Below are 19,453 nucleotides of genomic sequence, written 5' to 3' on the forward strand. Positions count from 1 at the left end.
ACTAAATAATAAGTTGGATATAAAGGTTCTTCGTATATTTTGAATAGCGCCACCATTCGCCCAAATTTAGATTGCAGCAGCAGAATCAGAGCCGAACGAGAGAGGGAGTATACTGCTCAACCAATTGAAAAATGGAGAGTAGAGAAGAAAATTAGCGGTAAAAACAAATTTAAGACTACAAAATATAGGCCTAGCTAGCGAAATAATCTATAATCGACAGCATCAAAATGAAACCAACTGCACGTAGTAACATTACAGATGTCAGTAAAGGTAGCTTGAATATTATCTTACATTAGCAAACAAGTTAAGTAAAAGTAGGGCCTAGCCTGGAGAGAGGCTAGGCCTAGTTTCAGGTTTGTTAGACCGTTTCAGTCGCCGTCGGTGGCCATTTCGGTCACACACCGACTATAGGCCTAGGTAGATAGGCCTAGATGGATAGGCCTAACTAACTTTTATTTTGCTAGCTAGGCCTACTCTGCGTCGCCTACTCCATAACGGCCTAGAGTAGACCAGTTTAGACTAGGTAGGCTAGCTAGATTAGACAGGTGTTATTATAACATTAAAAATGTTTGTTTCAAATTTAATTATTATAATTATTAGGCCTAGGCCTAGCTAGGCCTATGTAAAAATTATTTAATTAATATTTTTTAGACAATTTGGTGGCGTACATGTTATTAATATTATTAGTTTAACTTCTCAAAAAAGGTCTCATCACTCAGTTGATAATGCATTGAGTAATCAATCAATTACTGTATTTACAAAGGTACAGAAAGAAAAAAGAAAACTAAAGATGGAAATGCGTCACGAAAAAAACAAAAAAGGGTTAGTGCTGCTGCTGTTAAAAACCACCCAGCAACAAAGGTTTGTGTTAATCTACCTGTGGGACTAAAAAAGTAATGAAATTCACAATGCAAAATAAGATATACGGTATTAATAAGGCTTAGGTTCAGATCAGCACTTCATTCAATATATACATCCATCACTTATCACAAAAATGTCACATGTTTTAGAGAATGAAAATCACATATTTAGACAATGAAAAGGTCACATATTTTAGAGAAAGAAAATCAATTATTTAGACAATGAAAAATCACAGGCATTGAAAATCTCTCAGCTGAGTATTTAGTCATTGAAAATCTCACATATTTAGGCATTGAAAATCTCACATATTTAGGCATTGAAAATCTCACATATTTAGGCATTGAAAATCTCACATATTTAGGCATTGAAAATCTCACATACTGTATTTAGACATTGAAAATCTCAAATATTTAGACATTGAAAATCACACATATTTAGTCACTGAAAATCTCACATATTTAGTAGGTTTGATTTCTAAATTTACAGATATTAAGTACTGAAAATAGCCAACCAAATAGCAGGGCCAACACAACTATAGAACCGTACAAGGAAAAGATGGTATCAGGGAAGGTGCTGTCCCGATGGAAAGTGATGACAAAGGCCAGTCAAGAACAGATCATCACAATATTGGACAGTGTAATCAGGTAGGACTATGGAGAAAAGGAACCTTTTTTAGGTGTGTATGTTTGTCATACCTTATGAATACCATGACGCACCCCTGCATAAAAAACGCACCCATTTTGAAGAATAATGACACATTGTGACCATGTTGTTCATGATATGATGGGGTGGTAAAGTGACGGATATCGACACACCATTGTTTTGATGTGACGTACCATTTAGGTTTTTTTACACACCCCTGCGTCAATAATAAGTGAATTATCGTCTTGTACAATGTTGTCAGATCTGCTGTACCCAAATAAACCCACTGGTTTTTAATTTTAGTTTTAAATCTTCCTAGTACTTTGGTCATTTGGTAACCCATGTGTATGGATACATGAAAAATAGCAAAACATTGTATAATAACAAAAATACAATCTCTTATAGTGAAGATTACATATTTGTAGAAATAGAATAATATTTACAAAATTCTATCTTTTGTCTGTCATGGTACTGTAGCTGTGTCCTTGTAAAAGTCAAAGACTCTTCATACCAGGAGATACAAGCTCAACTGGGCCAACTGAAACAGAGGTAGGCCAATGATTTGATCGACATAACCCAACCAAGGCAATCTAACAACAGAATGCTGAGCTCCGGAAATCAAAGGGTTTATCTGTGGCTGTGACATGATCAGTTCCACATCCCTTTAACAGACACTGTGCCGCAGAGAATATGTACATAGTACAGTACTTTCAGTATTTGTTGCAGCCTTACATAAGATCAAAGGACTGTTACGAGTTCCTATCTTACCAGGGCAAGCTCAGTGTCCTGTTGTTAGATTGCCTTGACCCAACCAACCAAGTTTTTATAGTGATGTGGCATAATAGTAATGTATATCGTGAGAGGCATGGGTTCGAAAACTATTTATACCATATTACTTGTATTCTTAGGCAAGATACTTTAAACTCATTGCCTCGTCCTTCTGATGAGTCGTAAAGCAGTTGATCAGTGTACACATGCATTATAAAACCCTTGGTAAGGAATGTTTATAATCTATGATTTCTATTTTCTTTTCTTTTATCCATTAGGATAGTTAGAAACCTAACAAGTTTGAAAGTACCACCTATGAAAGATTACATGAAACTACAACAACAATGTGTAAGTATTTAATGGTCATTATAATGGCTATTTTTTACTGACCCAGTCAATCAGGCCAATATTACTTTTTTCCATATACGGGCACATCACATTTTGTTGTCACATAAAGTTTGATAGTGTAGACAGAGCTTGTAATGTAGATATAAAATTTCGTAAAACTGACCAGTTACCAGGAGGCTTTCTATTCTTGTCGTCATGGGTTTGTATTAGCCATTGGCCCATGGAGGTACAGTACTAATGAAGGAGAAAATTATACCAATAAATCTCATAAAACTACAACTGTGTTTTATCCTCTTTTCTCTGCAAGACTATTTTATCTTTTACTTATTATTCTTGTCTATTGTTTCAGAATATTTTAGAAGAAACACTTGTAGAAACAAAAGAACAATCTGAAGCACTGGATGAAGAAATTGAACGAATGGAAAAGTAGGTCACATGCAGTATTATTATGAATGAGAAATCTATAAACAGAAACGATAAGTCCTTACTAAAAATGTTTTATCATTAAAGATGTATTGTCCCCAAAAACATGAAAAATGAAGATTATTTTCAAAAAGACTTTGAATAGGCCATTTCGCAGTTTTAATAACGTTAACCACTAGGACGCACCGCAAAGACAGAGACGCAAGCAAGTTGACCAATGACAAGCGACAGTTTGAATAGTTCATCGCTTGTGATTGGTCGAATCCCTTATGTTGCATTACGTCATTGTGTTGCGTCTCTAGTGGGAACCATGAATTACTAATGTCCTAGTTTGACGATAGCGTAAAAGTTTGTCCTCAGAATTTTATTTGATCCTTAAAATTTGATTTAAGATTGATAGAAGCAAAAGAAGAAGAGTTAACAACTTTAGAAAATGACGTTGGGGATGCTGAAAATAATAATGATGGTATACGAGTAAGTTAACTTTCAAATATTTTATTTTATAAACTAGTTTTTATATTATTATATGTATTTTTAATATTGTATAAGTATTTGTATACTTAACAAACACATTTTTCTTGTTTCTTTTCTAAGATACATCCAGTCTTAGAGGATCCTTACGTTGATCAGCTGGGCCTACCATCGCTGCCAAATCCCGTAGGTTATTTTGCTGTAAGTTACACAATTGTTTTTGCAGTCAATAACGAAAAAAATTGCATTATATCATTTTTTTAAATTATTAAAAACTCTTTTAATTTGGACAATTTTTCAATATCTTTCAATAAACAGAACAAAGTATACTAAATGTTATTTTTAATTTGTTTGTGGAAATTAATCAAGTGTGGAACTTCTTATGTTTAAATTTGCATCTTTTATTTTGTAGGGTAAAAAACAAGTTGAGAATGATTTAAACTTGCAAGTGAGCATGTTACAATCTTCAGATTGTCAAGAAATCTCACATTATATGAAATCACTATTACATCAGGAATACTCGTAAGGTTTGAAATACTTCCATACAAAAATGAATCACTTGTATAAATTTATTGGAGAGACCTCTGATCCAATAATTGATACCAAACTGGATTCATAATAACACTATTGTATTTCATGCCACCTGTAACAATATGCTAATTAACTTGTTTGTTTTTAGCAAGGCTAATCTCATTCACTCTGTAGCACTGCGAGAGTGACCTTTAGTATTGTACTAGAAATGCAATATACTATTATTTAGTCATTTATTACTTTTAACCAAATACAGTAGGTATTTTGTTATTTGAATAGTTGACTGTTTAATATATGTGACCTGCTCTGGCATAGTGAAACATAACTCGCTGATCTTTATTCAGTGTATTGACCTATAGAAGTACTATATACGTTAAAAATCACTATCTTGGTGAAAATAGGGTTTTCCCCTTTTTGGAATCTACAACTATTTAAGAATCAAGATCAAGTTTCATTTTGTGTGAATTAAGTTTATAAAAGGGCTAAATAAGTGATTTTAATGAGTACCTTTTTTGTCTTGATTTCATTTTGTTGCAAAAAAATGAAATAAAGTGCATGAAACACTGTTAGAAAACTGTGCAGTTTATGAAAATATTTGTATAGCTACCTTTAGAAACATGGTAGAGTCTGAAAATTTAAATATTCATAAACCATATTCAGTGGGTATTTCAAGTGGTTTTCAATATTTTTGGCTTCTTCAGCGGGAATTAGAGGAGGTAAAAAGCTTCTCTGACGTGAATTATTATAAACAACAGAAATCCGTTGTCAAGGATACGCCACGTAATGGCTAGCGCGTAGTAGAAATACAGTACTGTAATTGGCTTATCCTTAAAATGACCTTTGACCTGTTTACTTTCTACGCGGAGAGGAGATTGTAAACAATTCAGATTAAGGATAATCGATGGATTTAATCTAGGCCTAGGCCTAGTCCAAATACAATGACTAAAAAATACCAACATAATGAAAGTAGCAAAGGACCTATGATATTAAATTATTACAGCCAGTGTAATGACTAGCCTAGCTAGGCCTACTAAGTAGCCTTTTGGACTCTAGTAGGCTGGGTCCTTCTAGGGCCAGGCCTACCTGTCCTAGCCTAGCCCTAGGGTAGGCCTAGCCTAGCTAGCAGGTCTAGACTAGACTAGCTAGGCGTAGGTAGGCTAGCTAGGTAGGTTAGTAGCAGGGCAAATAGGCCTAGCTAGGATAGGTAGGCTAGGCCTAGGTGGCACTGTTATTTGCCTACATACCACATAGGCCTACCATATTTATTGCTTTTACATAAGTATTGTATTAATTAATGTTATTGTAGGCGATTATTAAGCACTAATACACCAACATAATTTCATAAACATTACACAATTTTAAGTAAATGCTTAAAACAAACTTAATACATTAGTATGTGCTTAACATATCCATTATTTAATTGATTAAAGCAATCGCATATTGTTATTTAAGTTGTATTTGTTATCTAATCATCAGGCACTATACACAACTAAAATTTAAATTATTTAAGTACACTTTTAAGAACGTACTTAAATCCAGTAGTTCAAGAAATGGTATTTAATGTTATATAACTTAATTTATTGTATACATTTAATTAATTTTTAAAGAATGATACAGTTTTTTTAGTGTAAAAACATTAATTTATCCCCTTTTTTACCATTTTAAGTAAGTGCTTAAAAGAAACACAAGTATGTACTTAACATAGAATGTGGAAATATTTTTTTGTATACATTGTCACTGTAATCAATATCCTATCAAAAAACATTTCATTGTATCATATTTTGTGAATGTGTGATACTTAGAAAGTATACACTATTAGATTAACAAATATTAATTTGTTTTGTTGTTTTATAAAATAACATTGACATTCAATCATGATTTTCTCAAAACTGTTATTTGTATATTTCTTTATACATGCTTCGACTTAACGTACAATATCTCAGGATCCCCTTCATGTTAAATATTAAGTTTGGTATCATTGTAAAGGATATAACATTTCCTACCAGATAGAATACAGATCTGAAAAATTTAAATTTTCGACTTATGTTTCACTTTGCCAGAGCAGGTCACATATGATGACCAAATATAATCCCACATAATTTAATTAAATTGTTCATCCAATTTGACTATAATCTCATACCCTATGACTGAGTATTTTGCCAAGTATAGTACTTGCTTTGTTTGTTTGTTATTAATGTTTCTTAAAGCTTTGTCTACACTATCAAACTTTATGTGACAACAAAATGTGATGTGCCCATATATGGACATGATGATGTCATATCACTACCATATTTGGGTATATGACTACCATATATAGGCACATCACACTTTTGTTGTTAAACTAGTTTGATAGTGTAGACAGAGCTTAAGACTAAACTCAATCACATATGGTAATTATTTATAATTATGTTGTTCAATGTTTTATTAATACACACACTAAACAAATTATATAGCACAGGTTGATATTAAAAGATTATTTATTCAAGAAATAACATTTTACATAGAAACTTTGTTGGATCATACAAAAGGAAGTGCCAATCACACACTATACATTGATTATCTTAATATCGTACAGTAGAACCCCTCCTCTGGGACACTGGAACCCCTCCTCAGGGAACACCCCTAAGTAGATACCCCTATATTCAGGGACACAACCCTAGGTAAATAACCCCATATTCAGGGACACACCTCTTAGTAGATACCCCCATATTCAGGGACACACCTCTAAGTAGATACCCCTATATTCAGGGACATACTCCTAAGTAGATACCCCTATATTCAGGGACACAACCCTAGGTAAATAACCCCATATTCAGGGACACACCTCTTAGTAGATACCCCCATATTCAGGGACACACCCCTAAGTAGATACCTCCATATTCAGGGACACACCCCTAAGTAGATACCCCCATATTCAGGGACACACCTCTTAGTAGATACCCCCATATTCAGGGACACACCTCTAAGTAGATACCCCTATATTCAAGGACACACCCCTAAGTAGATACCCCATATTCAGGGACACACCCCTAAGTAGATACCCCTATATTCAGGGACACCCCTATTCGTGGAACACCTTCCTGTGTAATGAATGCTATATATGTTTTAACACTACGGCCAACCCCTATTAAGGGGACACTTTGTTGGGTCCTAAAGGTGTCCCCTTAATAGAGGTTCTACAGTATTCACACTTGTATGTATCAGAAGACGTTGGTACAAGAATCAATTGTATTGTAATTTACAGTATACAAATATAATTTAGAAAAATAAACACATTGAATTCAATTAGACAAAAAACATAAATTTAACAATATAATTTAATCCGGTATATATATATTTAGTATTAATATAATACTGTTTTTATTACTGAGTATTCAAAATTATGTTTTCATATTTACACATCAATTTAAATATTTTTTACAAACAATAAACACCACAAAATTAAATTAAATAAAAGCATAGGTGAAGGTTATTTTTATTATATTTTTACAATTAAATGTATTGCATTTATACAATTGTTTTCATGAAAACTTGATATCACCACCGTCGTCAACACTCCATTAACCAACCCTCCCCAAGTAACCCCCTTCCCTTTGTAAATTGCAAACAATTATTTTAAGACTGAACATTGGGAGAGTTATAACTTGTGAAATCATTCATTAAAATTACAATAACAATATATTACAATAACAAAACATTAATAAAACATACAATAGATGGGTGGGGGTTTATAATAGTAGGCCTACACACAAATGTAAATTATTTTAAATACAAAATAAAATTAAAAAAGACAAAAACAGTTGCCTCCACAGCAAATTATCAACAAAATATTGCTACTTATTTTCATTTTAAAATTCTTCAACAAAACATAAATTACTTAATACTCTTAATATTCATGCTATACAAAATAATAATTCAACAAATCATCGATATTATATCAATGTCCACCAACTCTCAACAAATTTTTTCCCAAAAGTTTTTTTTTTACTGCACAGTAATTTTTTTATTTCAGTATTTTAATCAATCAAGTTTCATATGTCTCAACATTTTATAATTACTGTATATGACAGAGTATTAATGAAAATTATGGGGTGGGATTATATTTGGATTGACACTACAGTGGATTGTATTAATTCTTATCTGAATTTAGCCTAAATGAGAGGGTGGGATTATACTCCAGGATGTGAATATACTCTGTCATATACGGTACTAGATTTGCTATGTACATAAATATTGTAATGATTGCACTTTACAATGACAGACCCAGAAATCGAAAGAAAACAAACAAAATTTCAGATGAGACTTTAAATTTAGCATTAAAACATGCTTTTGAAAGATATTCAGTACAGTTAAGCTTTATGTGACAAGAAAATGAGATGTCCCCATATATGGACATGATATCATATCACTACCATATTTGGGCACATCACCACCATATAAAGGCACATCACATTTGTTTGTCACATAAAGTTTGATAGTGTAGACAGAGCTTTAAATATACCACTCCATTGGAAGAACAATCTTACCGATACTAATTAGTAGTAATACATATTTGTTTTTGATGTAAATCGTTGTACCTGTATGGTATCATCATACCCACTATTTAATAATCAGTATTTACTTTAAACAACAATGTACTGTTGGTATTATAGGCACCTCAAACTTAACCCCAGAGACATACTACCTGGAGCTATACAAATTAACATATATCAAATTAATGTATATAGTGTAAATATTTGTCCATATAAATTGAAAAATAAACAGTATATATTTAAATATTAAACAAATATGTCATTTGATCTGTCAAAGGCACTCTATCAAGGCAGATCTCTCTTTTTAGTTTTATTTATTTATTTTATAAAATAATGGTACTTCATTTAGAGAAATCAACAAGGCATAACATATAAAATACATGTCCTCTTTCATTGGCTCCCTCACGTTCATCTTATTCCTCTCAGTCTCTACACCTGTGTTAAGCTCTCTCTACACCATCAAACTAGTTTACGAATACGAATACGAATAGAACTTTATTGCAATCAAACGAAAGATTGAAGTTTAACAAAAGCGTTTCACTCAGAAAAATAAAATGCAATATACAAATATAAAAGACATTCAGAAATGTAGAACATACAATCAAAAAATTAAAACAAAATTACAATAAAAAATCACTTATTATAAAAACAATAAATATAAAATTCAAATAGTTAAAGACATAGGCCTGCAGGATAAAAATTTAAAAGTATTAAAAATGTTTACAAAAGTTTGACAAAAAAAGTGTGATGTGCCTAAATATGATAGGGATATGACATCATTATGTCCATATATGGACACATCACAAGTTTGATAGTGTAGACAGAGCTTAAGTAATACTAAAAAGGTCATATAATTAATATTGTACTAAATTACTGTCCTATTTTGATTGATTTTTATAAAAATTATCTGCAGATACTGTATAGTTCAAATCATGCCGCCTCCTTCCCCTCCTCTCACACATCACAACATTTGTATTTTAGATACCACAGTATGTACACTAACTATGTAAACCACCATTCACACTGGCTATACAACTCTCACAGTGAGAATAGCAAAGTAAAAATATTCAAATTCTGAATGGTGAACCCAACAGTGTGTGACCTGAGTACCGGAATTATTTAAAATGTTAAGCTAAAGCTCTGTTTACACTATAAAACTTTATGCGACAAAAAAGTGTGATGTATCCACATATGGTAGTGATATGACATCATCATGTCCATATATGGGCACATCACATTTTGTTGTCACATAAAATTTGATAGTGTAGAAGACAGCTTTACTAAAGCTCTGTCTACACTATTAAACTTTATGTGACAAAAAAATGTCACGTGATGTGCCCATATGGACATGATGTCATATCACTTTCAATATTTGGGTATATCACACTTTTTTTGTCAAACTAGTTTGATAGTGTAGACAGAGCTTTACATAATACAACTGTCAAATCTACAAGACTATTGCTTCAATGTTGAGAGATGAAAGAAAGCTGTCTCTTCTTGTTGTCACACTACACACTGTTTTCATCTTCTTCAATATCACTGCCTTCGTGTAAGGGTACTCTGTTATATTTACCACCAAACATGCGTTTTAACCGAATCATTTCCTTCTTTTTTGTTACGTTCAATCGTCTCAGGACATCTAAAGGAAAAAAAGTAGATAAGCAAACTATTTTACTTGTTACTAAACCAAAAAATAAATGTTTAATCTTAATTTAAGTTATTTATAGCTAGTTGTCGTGTTTGATTGGAACTTTCGTAGTCCACATAAATATTCGTTGAGTACTTTTTATATTTGAACGGAAAATTGTAAACGGATTGTGCTCAACAGAAAATCATTTGAATCAAAAACGTTAACAACGCAAGCTTTTTCGTTAAGAACAATCACAACACTCAAAATATTCCATTTTTAAATAAGTACGGGAAAAACTATGCGGAAAAGTCCAAATCAAATACGACAATTATTTAGTACATCAATAACATAGAAGTGTTGAAATGAAGTTGGTCTATTGATAACTATATTGCAGACACTGAGGTGCTTGTGCAATTATGTATTATATTCAACGAAGCAAAGCATTGAAATATCAACGCAATGGTTATTTTTATAACATGGTGTGAGATAGCATGTGTTATCAGCTGCCGCTATGTTCTGTTTTTATTATGCTACACCAATGACCTTAAAGGATGGCTTAGGTTTCACAGCCGTCATGTTCTTTAATCAATACAGTATGTAATAATTGTAATTACAGTGTATGTATAAATGGTATTATTATGTAAATGTAATTATTATTAATGTAAATGCCAGTTGAGCAAGAGTAGTGATGAAAACCTGTGTTAATTAATAGAATAGACTAAAAATGCAAAATACTGAAAAAATGACAATGCTGTGGGTATCAGTGGCTGGATCTCAATGGAGATGCAAAAAAAAAAACGAAAAGCTAAACGATAAAGTAAAACAGCCAGAAAAATTAGCAGAGCTAGAATAGACTATATGTATAAACAGCTGATGATATTTGTAATACAATAAAATGCATTGTAAAGTCACTGTTTTGTACTATTGATGATAGAAAATTATATTTTTGGAGTATACTGTGTGTTTATCAGATCCTGACTTGTGATTGGCCAAACAGCCGCATGTGACAAAACATGCTTTGGGTTACATCATGACAAGACAATGTAGCGGCCTTTACTAACCCGTTTTTTGTTGTGATACATTTTTATGCACAATATAAATTATAAATAAAAATTGTTATTTACCAGAAACGGTAGTTTTATTAAACTGTTGAGAGGCAGCACCATCATCTCTGTTTTTAAATCCGTAAATAAAACTATTTCTTTTTTTCCACAAGCCTGTATACAATACAGAAAATGTCAACAACAGTAAAATGAACATCATACTGGCAACGGCCCAAGTTCCGTCACTGAATCGCGATCCGGGGGCATTCGACAAAAAGCAGTGTCCGTCTTTACACTGGGTCTTGCGTTCTTGAAGCTCTTCCACATTTGAGTGGATACCGTCTGTGGGGGCGCCATGTAAGGTTTTTTTCGTGGTAACACCTTGTTGCGGAATAGCAGTGACGGGTAATGTCTTACGTATGGCTCTGCTAGATTTACTTTTCATTTCAGTATGTAAATGTGGTGTTGTGTGTGTTGTTTTAAGTAGTGGAGTTTTATGTGGTGTTTTTTCTGTTGTTTTATGTAGTGTTGTTGTATGTGCTATAGTGTTATCATCCAATGATGTACTGTAATGTTTGTTTATGGTAGAGGTTGTAGGTTCAGCTTCTTTTACTGTGGTCATTGGTGGCTTGTTGGAAGGTGGTTTAATGGAAGGTGTCTTGTCCTTAGTTTCCTTAGAGTCTGGAAGCACATCATTGGCCTCTCTTTTATCCATGTGATGTCGATTCCCAGTTTGTTTACTGTATGTTCTTTTTTCTCCACTTTTCTTGGTATTTTGTAACACAACATCTCCTGATATTTTTTGATGGTCAGCCTCAAAATCCAGTTTTCTAAACTTCCTTTGGTAAGGAAAACCAACCAAAAAAAATTGTCTTTTTCGTAAATTCTTCAAAGGCTTTTGTGTAGCATAATTTTCTTTAATATTAAAATAATTGTTTGTAGTACTTTCTGTATTTTGTGTATTAATTGCGTTGGAATGTATTGGTTTCTTCATTTGCTGCAATATCTAAAAAAAAAGTACATACTATAAACTATAAAGTAAACATATATACTATAGGCCTAAATACAATAATGAATATAAAATTAATATTTTACTCTTTTTCCTTTAGACTTCCTTCCTAATGCCAACTCTAACTAGCTCTACTACGCTATTAGTAATTAAGTATTACTAGTAGGCCTAGTCTAATCATTGTTGTGTTGACTGTTGTCAGTCATTAGAAGTGGCTGGTAGTAGTCTGGGTGCTGCTGCTAAAGAGAGTAAACAGCTAGCTAGTAATAGGCCTAGGCCTAGCCTCCTTTACCTCTTTATTCCACAAAAGGTTAACGTCTGCCTTGTGTAACTTGTTAAAAATATGAGTACGATGTACATTTTTCTGATTAGATTCAACTTTTCGTATCGACTCTATACATGTTACCCCTAGAAACAGATAAAATACCAGAAATTGTACAAAGATTTCCATAGTTGTGAAAAACTTGGATACGTGTTTTCATTTTTGTGATTTTCCCCGTTCTTTATTGTATAGCGCCCTCAATTCACATTTTGTCTCGGCTGATCAAACGAAAATTCATTTTTTTTGTGATATGTTGAGCTGATATGTTCTATTGAAAACATTTTTTAAACAATTTGTTTTGTTGAATATGACATTTTAATGTTCATTGGATAGAAAAAAATTAAAAAACCCCATCAGCATCACCCATATGGGCCTGCACTGATTATTATTAAAATATTTCCATTGAACACTAAATAATATAAATAAATCCAACTAAGCATAAATGCAAGGTATCCCATTGTTACAACTTAAACATCAATTAAATATAGCATTATTAAAATTATTATGTATGATATTTTAATTTAATTATTGCGAGGGAAAATGTTATCTGTTTAATTTAAAAATGATATTGCCGCCCTCTATCGGGTGGATGCTAAGCAAGTTATCTACCGCCTTGTTTATGTTTTGAGATAAGATCAGACTATCACTATCGTAAGCAAAGAAGGCAACACAAACACCGGAGATGCATTCTCTTTCAATTCACCTGATAATCCGGCATTTTGGAAAATAGTTCCGTGAGTATATATACATTTATATGTTTGCTTTATTTAAATAAATACGCGTTTCAAAACAGAGTGTATAACGTCAGATTTTTGAGAAGATAATTAGAGAATAAGAGCTGATGCAGCTCCTATTTTATGGTTATCCGGATGAAATGAATTGAAGCATGGAATGGATGGACAGCCATATGATGGAGGAATTTAATTCATAATTATGGTATGCCTTTTACTTCCTCTATGAAGATGAAACATAATACCGGATACTCCAGTATATAGATCTTATCAATGGGTAAATTTTTGTTTTAATAATTCGTTTACCACTAAAATTGGAATCAACACTGTTAAAATGGTTGTGTTGTATGGTTTTGCACAACTGATGTTGAGCTGAGAGAGTTAGTGTGACTATTGACCTGATATATTGAGTGACCTGCTGCTGGTAAATTGATTTTCAATATGTTTTTCTATCGTAGTAGTGTGATGGACACAGTACTAAAATGTTTGCATAAACTTAACCTTTGTAGTATGGCTTTGTGTTGTGTATTTAGTACTACAGTCGATTAAGTGCACTGTGTCTTGGTTACAGCATGGAAGGATGTGGTTACAGGGGACAGGGTGGGTCCAGGAAAGGCGTGTCCAGCTGGGGCAGGTCCAGCAGGGGCAGAGTCCTGCAGGGGCTAGTCCTGCTGCAGGAGCGGGTCCAGCAGGGGCGGGTCCAGCAGGGGCGGGTCCAGCAGGAGCGGGTCCAGCAGGAGCGGGTCCAGCAGGAGCGGGTCCAGCAGGGGCGGGTCCAGCAGGAGCGGGTCCAGCAGGGGCGGGTCCAGCAGGAGCGGGTCCAGCAGGAGCGGGTCCAGCAGGAGCGGGTCCAGCAGGGGCAGATCCACGTTCTTTAACACGGAAGCACTAACATACTAATACTAATATAATATTAATAGTCTGTTTGTAGAAATGAAAATTAACAGTACTAAAGTAGCCTACATGCAGTCGAATAATCACAAACTTCTTTATTTTGCGGTCCGGTAAAACCATCAGTCATACACAATGGTGGATCTAGGATTTTTAATAGGCAGTGTGAGGTGCCTAAAAGTTATGAAAAGTGCTGAACTTAATTATGTCCTATCTTTCAATAAGATTAATTTAAATATGAACATACATAATTTCCAATTACAAGGTTATAACGTATTCACTGCGAAAAGAAAGTGCAACATAGATTAGAAATGAAATAAAATTTGATAATCGCATCTATCATTTACAAAACCAATATTTGCAGTAGCTTGGTTTGAAAAAGAACCAATTAGTGCCAAGACAAATTCAAGTAGATTACCATTTAGTTCAGGTTTCCATGGTAACAACGCCATAAACCTATAAACCTTGGTATTATTTTGGATTAATGATAAATTTGATTGTTTAGGAGTTTTTGGAGGTCTTAACACAGGGGAAAATTTTCATTTAAAAATTTTGTTTAGCAATATTGCTAATCAAACTGATTTATAAGTCGAGAAACATAGTTTTGTATTGTATTTTTTGCTACACAATTTTCAAAATGTGTAGCATTAAGGTTGTTTTGTATAGCTTTTTGCTATGCTACACTGGCGAAAATGTTCCTTGTAACATTAATAATAATTTACATTTTTAACTGTCTTTTCAATCTGTAATATGAATAAATTGTAGAATTTATTGTTTGATATTCTCTTTTCAGATAGTAAGTCAAGCGATGACTGAGATAGTTGGTCAATATGTCTGCTCTTTTATTTCTAACAGGATTTTTTCTCTATCTTGTCCTGATACATTTCTACCAGCCTAAGAATCAGAAAGAACACGATGAAATATCGAGTAAACGAGAAACTAGATTCACCGAGACCAGTTTATTTGAAAGTCTCGGTTTCAAACAGGACGAATGCGAAACGTTTACTGCTTTTGCAGATAAGTTCAAAACTTATGATGAAGTCGCGTTCGCTATTAAAAAAGCGGGAATGGAAAGAAGCGATATCATCATTGCAGTGGATTTTACCGCGAGTAACGAATGGCAAGGACGGAAAACGTTCAATGCGCGTTGTCTTCACGAACTCGTAAACGGCAAATTGTTTAACCCATATCAAAAAGTGATCGCTTGTATCGGTGCTACCCTTGAAAACTTTGATTCCGATCACTTAATCCCTGCATACGGTTTTGGAGATGCAAAAGTTAAAGACAAGAACGTCTTCCCTTTTAAATCAAATGGTACCCCATGCAACGGTTTTATGGAGGTGCTTGAACATTACAACGAAATGGTGTCAAAGGTCGCTCTTGGAGGACCAACAAGCTTTGCACCGATTATACACAAAGCCATAGGAATAGTAAAAGAAAAGCGGTCGTACCATATAGTTTTGATAATAACAGACGGCCAAGTGAAAGACGAAGACTTAACGGCAAACGCGATCATTGAAGCATCGTCGTACCCTATTAGTATCGTTGTTATCGGCGTCGGGGATGGTCCGTGGCACAACCTTGTCAATTTTGATGATAATCTACCGAGGCGAAAGTTTGATAATTTTCAGTTTGTAAATTTTCATGAAGTTTATACTAAATCGAAATATGCGGAAGCTGCGTTTGCTCTGAACGTTCTTATGGAGATCCCAGATCAGTATCAAGCGATAAGGACGCTGGGATATCTAAACCAATTACCATCGGACACCAAGCAAGAAGATAAGCAATGCTCTGAAAAAGAAAAATTAATTTAATATTCTTTTTTTGGTTCAAAATGCAAAGTTTGATTTAGCAACTCATTGTGCATTAAGTAAAGTAATTAAAGATGTATTGTCCCCCAAAACATAAAAAATGAAGATTAATTAAATCAGATTTTGAATAGGTTATTTTGTAGTTTTAATAAAGTTAATCACTTCCGTAAAAAAAAAATGAAAACAAATAAAAAAATGAAAAATAAAATGACAAAATAAATGATTAAATTAAACCAAAAATCCATTGGCTGGCAGCCAATTTGACTATTTTTTGCTTTAAATTACAGATACATAAATTTGTTTTCGATCCAATTTTTGACATTAAAATGGCATATTCAACAAAAACTGTTTAAAGAATTATATTTTCAGGGGGACAATACATCTTTAAAAGAAAATTTATTATATTGTATGATTGTAGATGTATAGCATAATATTTCTAGAAGATTAAAATAATAATTATATAGATGCAATTTATATTTGAAATTAACAAGTAAATGTGTAATAATAAATAGAATAATTTATTATAAAATTTATTATATTGTAAATTATATAGCTTTTGGTTGTTGAAATTTTTTCAAATCCTTTAAAAGTAATTTTTTAGATTATAGTATTATTTATTGTGTAAACTGTATACCATCAGTAGTATGAATGAATATTCAAGACATCCTTTAACAATTATTTCCAGTATTTATTAAATCAACACCACTGTCTATCAGGACTTGAAGTTTAATGGACAAAAGTTCAAACCTAGCTAATGAGATTCATAATATTTGCAACTTAAGTACCTAATGTTTGTTGGTTGTAATTTTTTTTAAATAGTTACTTTTCTATAAAAGGTGTCAATTTCTGTATTGGATTCAACTTTTTTGTAATGTGCTTTTTTAAATTTGCTTCCTTGTTTAAGCAAAGGTTTGCAATGCTAGTGGGTTTTTTTTTAAATCATTTTTTTAAAGGCCTTTTAAAATAATTACTCACCAAAAACCAACATGTAAACTTTCCAAAATCACTTTTTATTTCTAAACCATGTTAAAAATGTTTAAATCCTCATCTACTTTTTTTGTGATTACTTAAATCCTTTCCACCAAAAAAACCAATTGTGTAAAATTGTCATTCTGCATCCATTTACCTTTCAACAACACTTTAATCAACAGAGTAATTACATTTGAATAATGTTCCAATGTTTTTGATGTACTATGTATGCTTTATATGAATATTATTCCAACATAATCTACTTTTTGATCAAACCATACGATGAATAATGCATTATACTTTATATTTGTCATTTGTTGTCATAAGTAGTATCGTCAATCGCTTAAGACAATATGTGATATGATGATGTTTCCTTCCCCCCACCCCCACAATATCCAATATTTTTTTAAATAATGGACAGTGATATGATGTTTCCTCCCCCCCCCTACTCCCCATCCAAATTCTTCAAAAAATTAATGATTATTTGCAGACATAGTAAAAAACGTCACATGTGAAACTGTATTGAGGAATTTTCCTATATTACTGTAAAATTTATGAAATTTGCCTAGATAAATTCAAACAATCACCTATTAAATATAGTACTATGATATGATATGATAATTTGGGGGATTTTTTAGGTTTATTTCTTAGTAGGTAGCTATTAAGGAAATAGTATGCTGCTCTGTTTGATGTCTTTGTTTAATACAACAACCCATAGTTCCAATGTATACAATATCCAATATTATATAAATAATGCACATTCTAAATCTCATTCATCATTGTGGATGACCTATGACCCATTCATACAAAATTACAGATCATCTAATTTTGAGTATTTTTACTGAATCTGCTGTAATCTCTATGATCAAATTTAACAATACTCCCAGGAAATAATACAATGTCCAAAAGATGGTTATTTTCATAGAATGACCTTTTAAACAAATTTTAAATTTTATATAATTCAAAATACTGTATTTTTTATATTAATTTTCTATAATTTTTATCATAAAAATGAAAGAATAACAACAGAAATCCTGGGGAACACTAGTGGTGCACACTCCCTCAACCCCACACCCCCCCCCCCCCCCCCCCATCATTTTTTTACTACTAAAATTAAATACAGAATATATTGATATTAAATATGTCTATGTTCTATTAATGTCGTGGTTCGGGAATCCTTAATATTGATTTGCTAGGTTTAGACCATTAAGGTTTGGTTTGTGAAGCCATGTATCCCATGCAACAAAACAATACGCAAGATGAGGCTGCATTTACTCTGTATCATTTATTTTTCTAAACAGGAACAAACCCTATATAAAACAACGTCATAATTATTATTTTTCCAGCAGTGTAATATAATTCAACAATAAAAACAATCACAAGCAAGCTTACTATAATATGGTCACTTCACTAATTATCAATTAGTATTACTGTATATAACATTAGTATTACTGTATATAACATTTAACGAACTTATACCTGGATCCAATACACCAATTTCATACTACTAATCACATCAACCTGGTAAGTTATCCAATTAACTTCAACATGGTATGTGATACAACTAACTTCAACATGTATGCTATCTAATAAGACAAAGCTGTATATCAAAGAGAAATTATAAACAGTGAATTCATTGTCGTTACAAATAATGAACGATAACAACTTAACTCGGTTATGCACATGGAGTAATACTGTAAAACATTATGGTTGTATAGAAAATAATTATCTACTCACAGTACTGGCGAGAATCCACACTTAAAAGAAATACAGTATATAACATGTCTTACTCAGACAACAACTAAAACAACTTCTGCAGAACCAACGCTCACGCAGCCTATTCGATATAATCATTCACCTGATATGCAAATACGCCCGCGAATACCAGTAGTGAACAATAGCAATGCAATGCAATATATTGCGCCACCAATAATGTAGGTATAAGAAACTTCGGAAGCTTTCCGATCCATTACAATTTCCCCGCTTGGATGCCCTTTTGACCCAAAAGGAGCGAAACAAACAAATTTATTTTTGAAGAGTGGACATGGGTAAACGATATCGATTTTTGTGAACACCTTTTGTAGAACGAGATGATCGCCTTGGAATTACTCCCGAATCATCACGCTCAACATCTATTTGTTTATCAGAATTCACATCTACAACAATCTTAAAACTTTCAACATCATCGTCAGATTCAGACTCACAACTTTCATCTTTATAGTTTACATCCGCTTCTAGACCATCATACGGCAACCACTCATTCCAATCAAAATGTACCGGTTCTTCCACCACACTCCTAGGATCTGATCGCAATCGTCTGCGGTTAACATAATTCAAAGGACCCCCAACTGCAGAGCGGATACCAAAAACGTCTGCTTCTTTGTTAATAGTCTCAACAATATATGAGTGCTCCTCGAACTTATTAGCCAATTTATGTCTAGTATTAAAATGTCTTCGGCGAAGTAAAACCC

At 32.9% G+C, this 19,453-nt stretch overlaps 2 protein-coding genes and 1 pseudogene across 4 annotated transcripts; 2 read left to right on the forward strand and 1 right to left on the reverse strand.

Annotated features, from left to right (window-relative positions):
• The first annotated feature begins 86 nt into the window (after nucleotides 1-86).
• LOC144835749 (uncharacterized) lies at nucleotides 87-4,618 on the forward strand. Its single transcript, XM_078690835.1, has 9 exons — nucleotides 87-270; nucleotides 764-861; nucleotides 1,348-1,505; nucleotides 1,981-2,052; nucleotides 2,550-2,619; nucleotides 2,969-3,045; nucleotides 3,435-3,516; nucleotides 3,637-3,714; nucleotides 3,926-4,618. Exons 1-9 carry the CDS (start codon nucleotides 228-230, stop codon nucleotides 4,037-4,039), a joined length of 792 nt encoding a protein of 263 aa, XP_078546961.1. The 5' UTR covers nucleotides 87-227; the 3' UTR covers nucleotides 4,040-4,618.
• Nucleotides 4,619-9,919: 5,301 nt separating this feature from the next.
• On the reverse strand, nucleotides 9,920-12,727 carry LOC144835737 (uncharacterized). The gene is made up of 3 exons (XM_078690820.1): nucleotides 12,551-12,727; nucleotides 11,331-12,255; nucleotides 9,920-10,215 (listed from the first exon to the last, which is right to left on the reverse strand). Exons 1-3 carry the CDS (start codon nucleotides 12,707-12,709, stop codon nucleotides 10,085-10,087), a joined length of 1,215 nt encoding a protein of 404 aa, XP_078546946.1. The 5' UTR covers nucleotides 12,710-12,727; the 3' UTR covers nucleotides 9,920-10,084.
• A 497-nt stretch (nucleotides 12,728-13,224) lies between these two features.
• Nucleotides 13,225-16,391, forward strand: LOC144834974 (uncharacterized; annotated as a pseudogene). 2 transcript variants are annotated; one of them, XR_013611030.1, is made up of 2 exons: nucleotides 13,225-13,314; nucleotides 14,996-16,391. The product of XR_013611030.1 is annotated as an uncharacterized LOC144834974, transcript variant X1 (transcript). The 2 variants fall into 2 exon arrangements; XR_013611031.1 differs by having other exon boundaries at nucleotides 13,251-13,314; nucleotides 15,000-16,391.
• The last annotated feature ends 3,062 nt before the right edge of the window (nucleotides 16,392-19,453 follow it).

Source organism: Antedon bifida, chromosome 2, assembly GCF_963402885.1.
Source record: "Antedon bifida chromosome 2, ecAntBifi1.1, whole genome shotgun sequence".
In the NCBI taxonomy this organism is placed as follows: Eukaryota; Metazoa; Echinodermata; class Crinoidea; order Comatulida; family Antedonidae; genus Antedon; species Antedon bifida.

What these genes read in the sequence shown, in the direction of transcription:
- LOC144835749 (XM_078690835.1), top strand. Translation starts at nt 228, where the DNA reads ATGAAACCAACTGCACGTAGTAACATTACAGATGTCAGTAAAG. An exon ending in CATTACAGATGTCAGTAAAG is followed by an intron (nt 271 to 763) that starts GTAGCTTGAATA and finishes GTATTTACAAAG; the next exon opens with GTACAGAAAGAAAAAAGAAA. An exon ending in TGAAACTACAACAACAATGT is followed by an intron (nt 2,620 to 2,968) that starts GTAAGTATTTAA and finishes CTATTGTTTCAG; the next exon opens with AATATTTTAGAAGAAACACT.
- LOC144835737 (XM_078690820.1), bottom strand. Translation starts at nt 12,709, where the DNA reads ATGGAAATCTTTGTACAATTTCTGGTATTTTATCTGTTTCTAGGGGTA. An exon ending in ACCTTTTGTGGAATAAAGAG is followed by an intron (nt 12,256 to 12,550) that starts GTAAAGGAGGCT and finishes CTTTTTTTTTAG; the next exon opens with ATATTGCAGCAAATGAAGAA. An exon ending in TAATAAAACTACCGTTTCTG is followed by an intron (nt 10,216 to 11,330) that starts GTAAATAACAAT and finishes TTTTTCCTTTAG; the next exon opens with ATGTCCTGAGACGATTGAAC.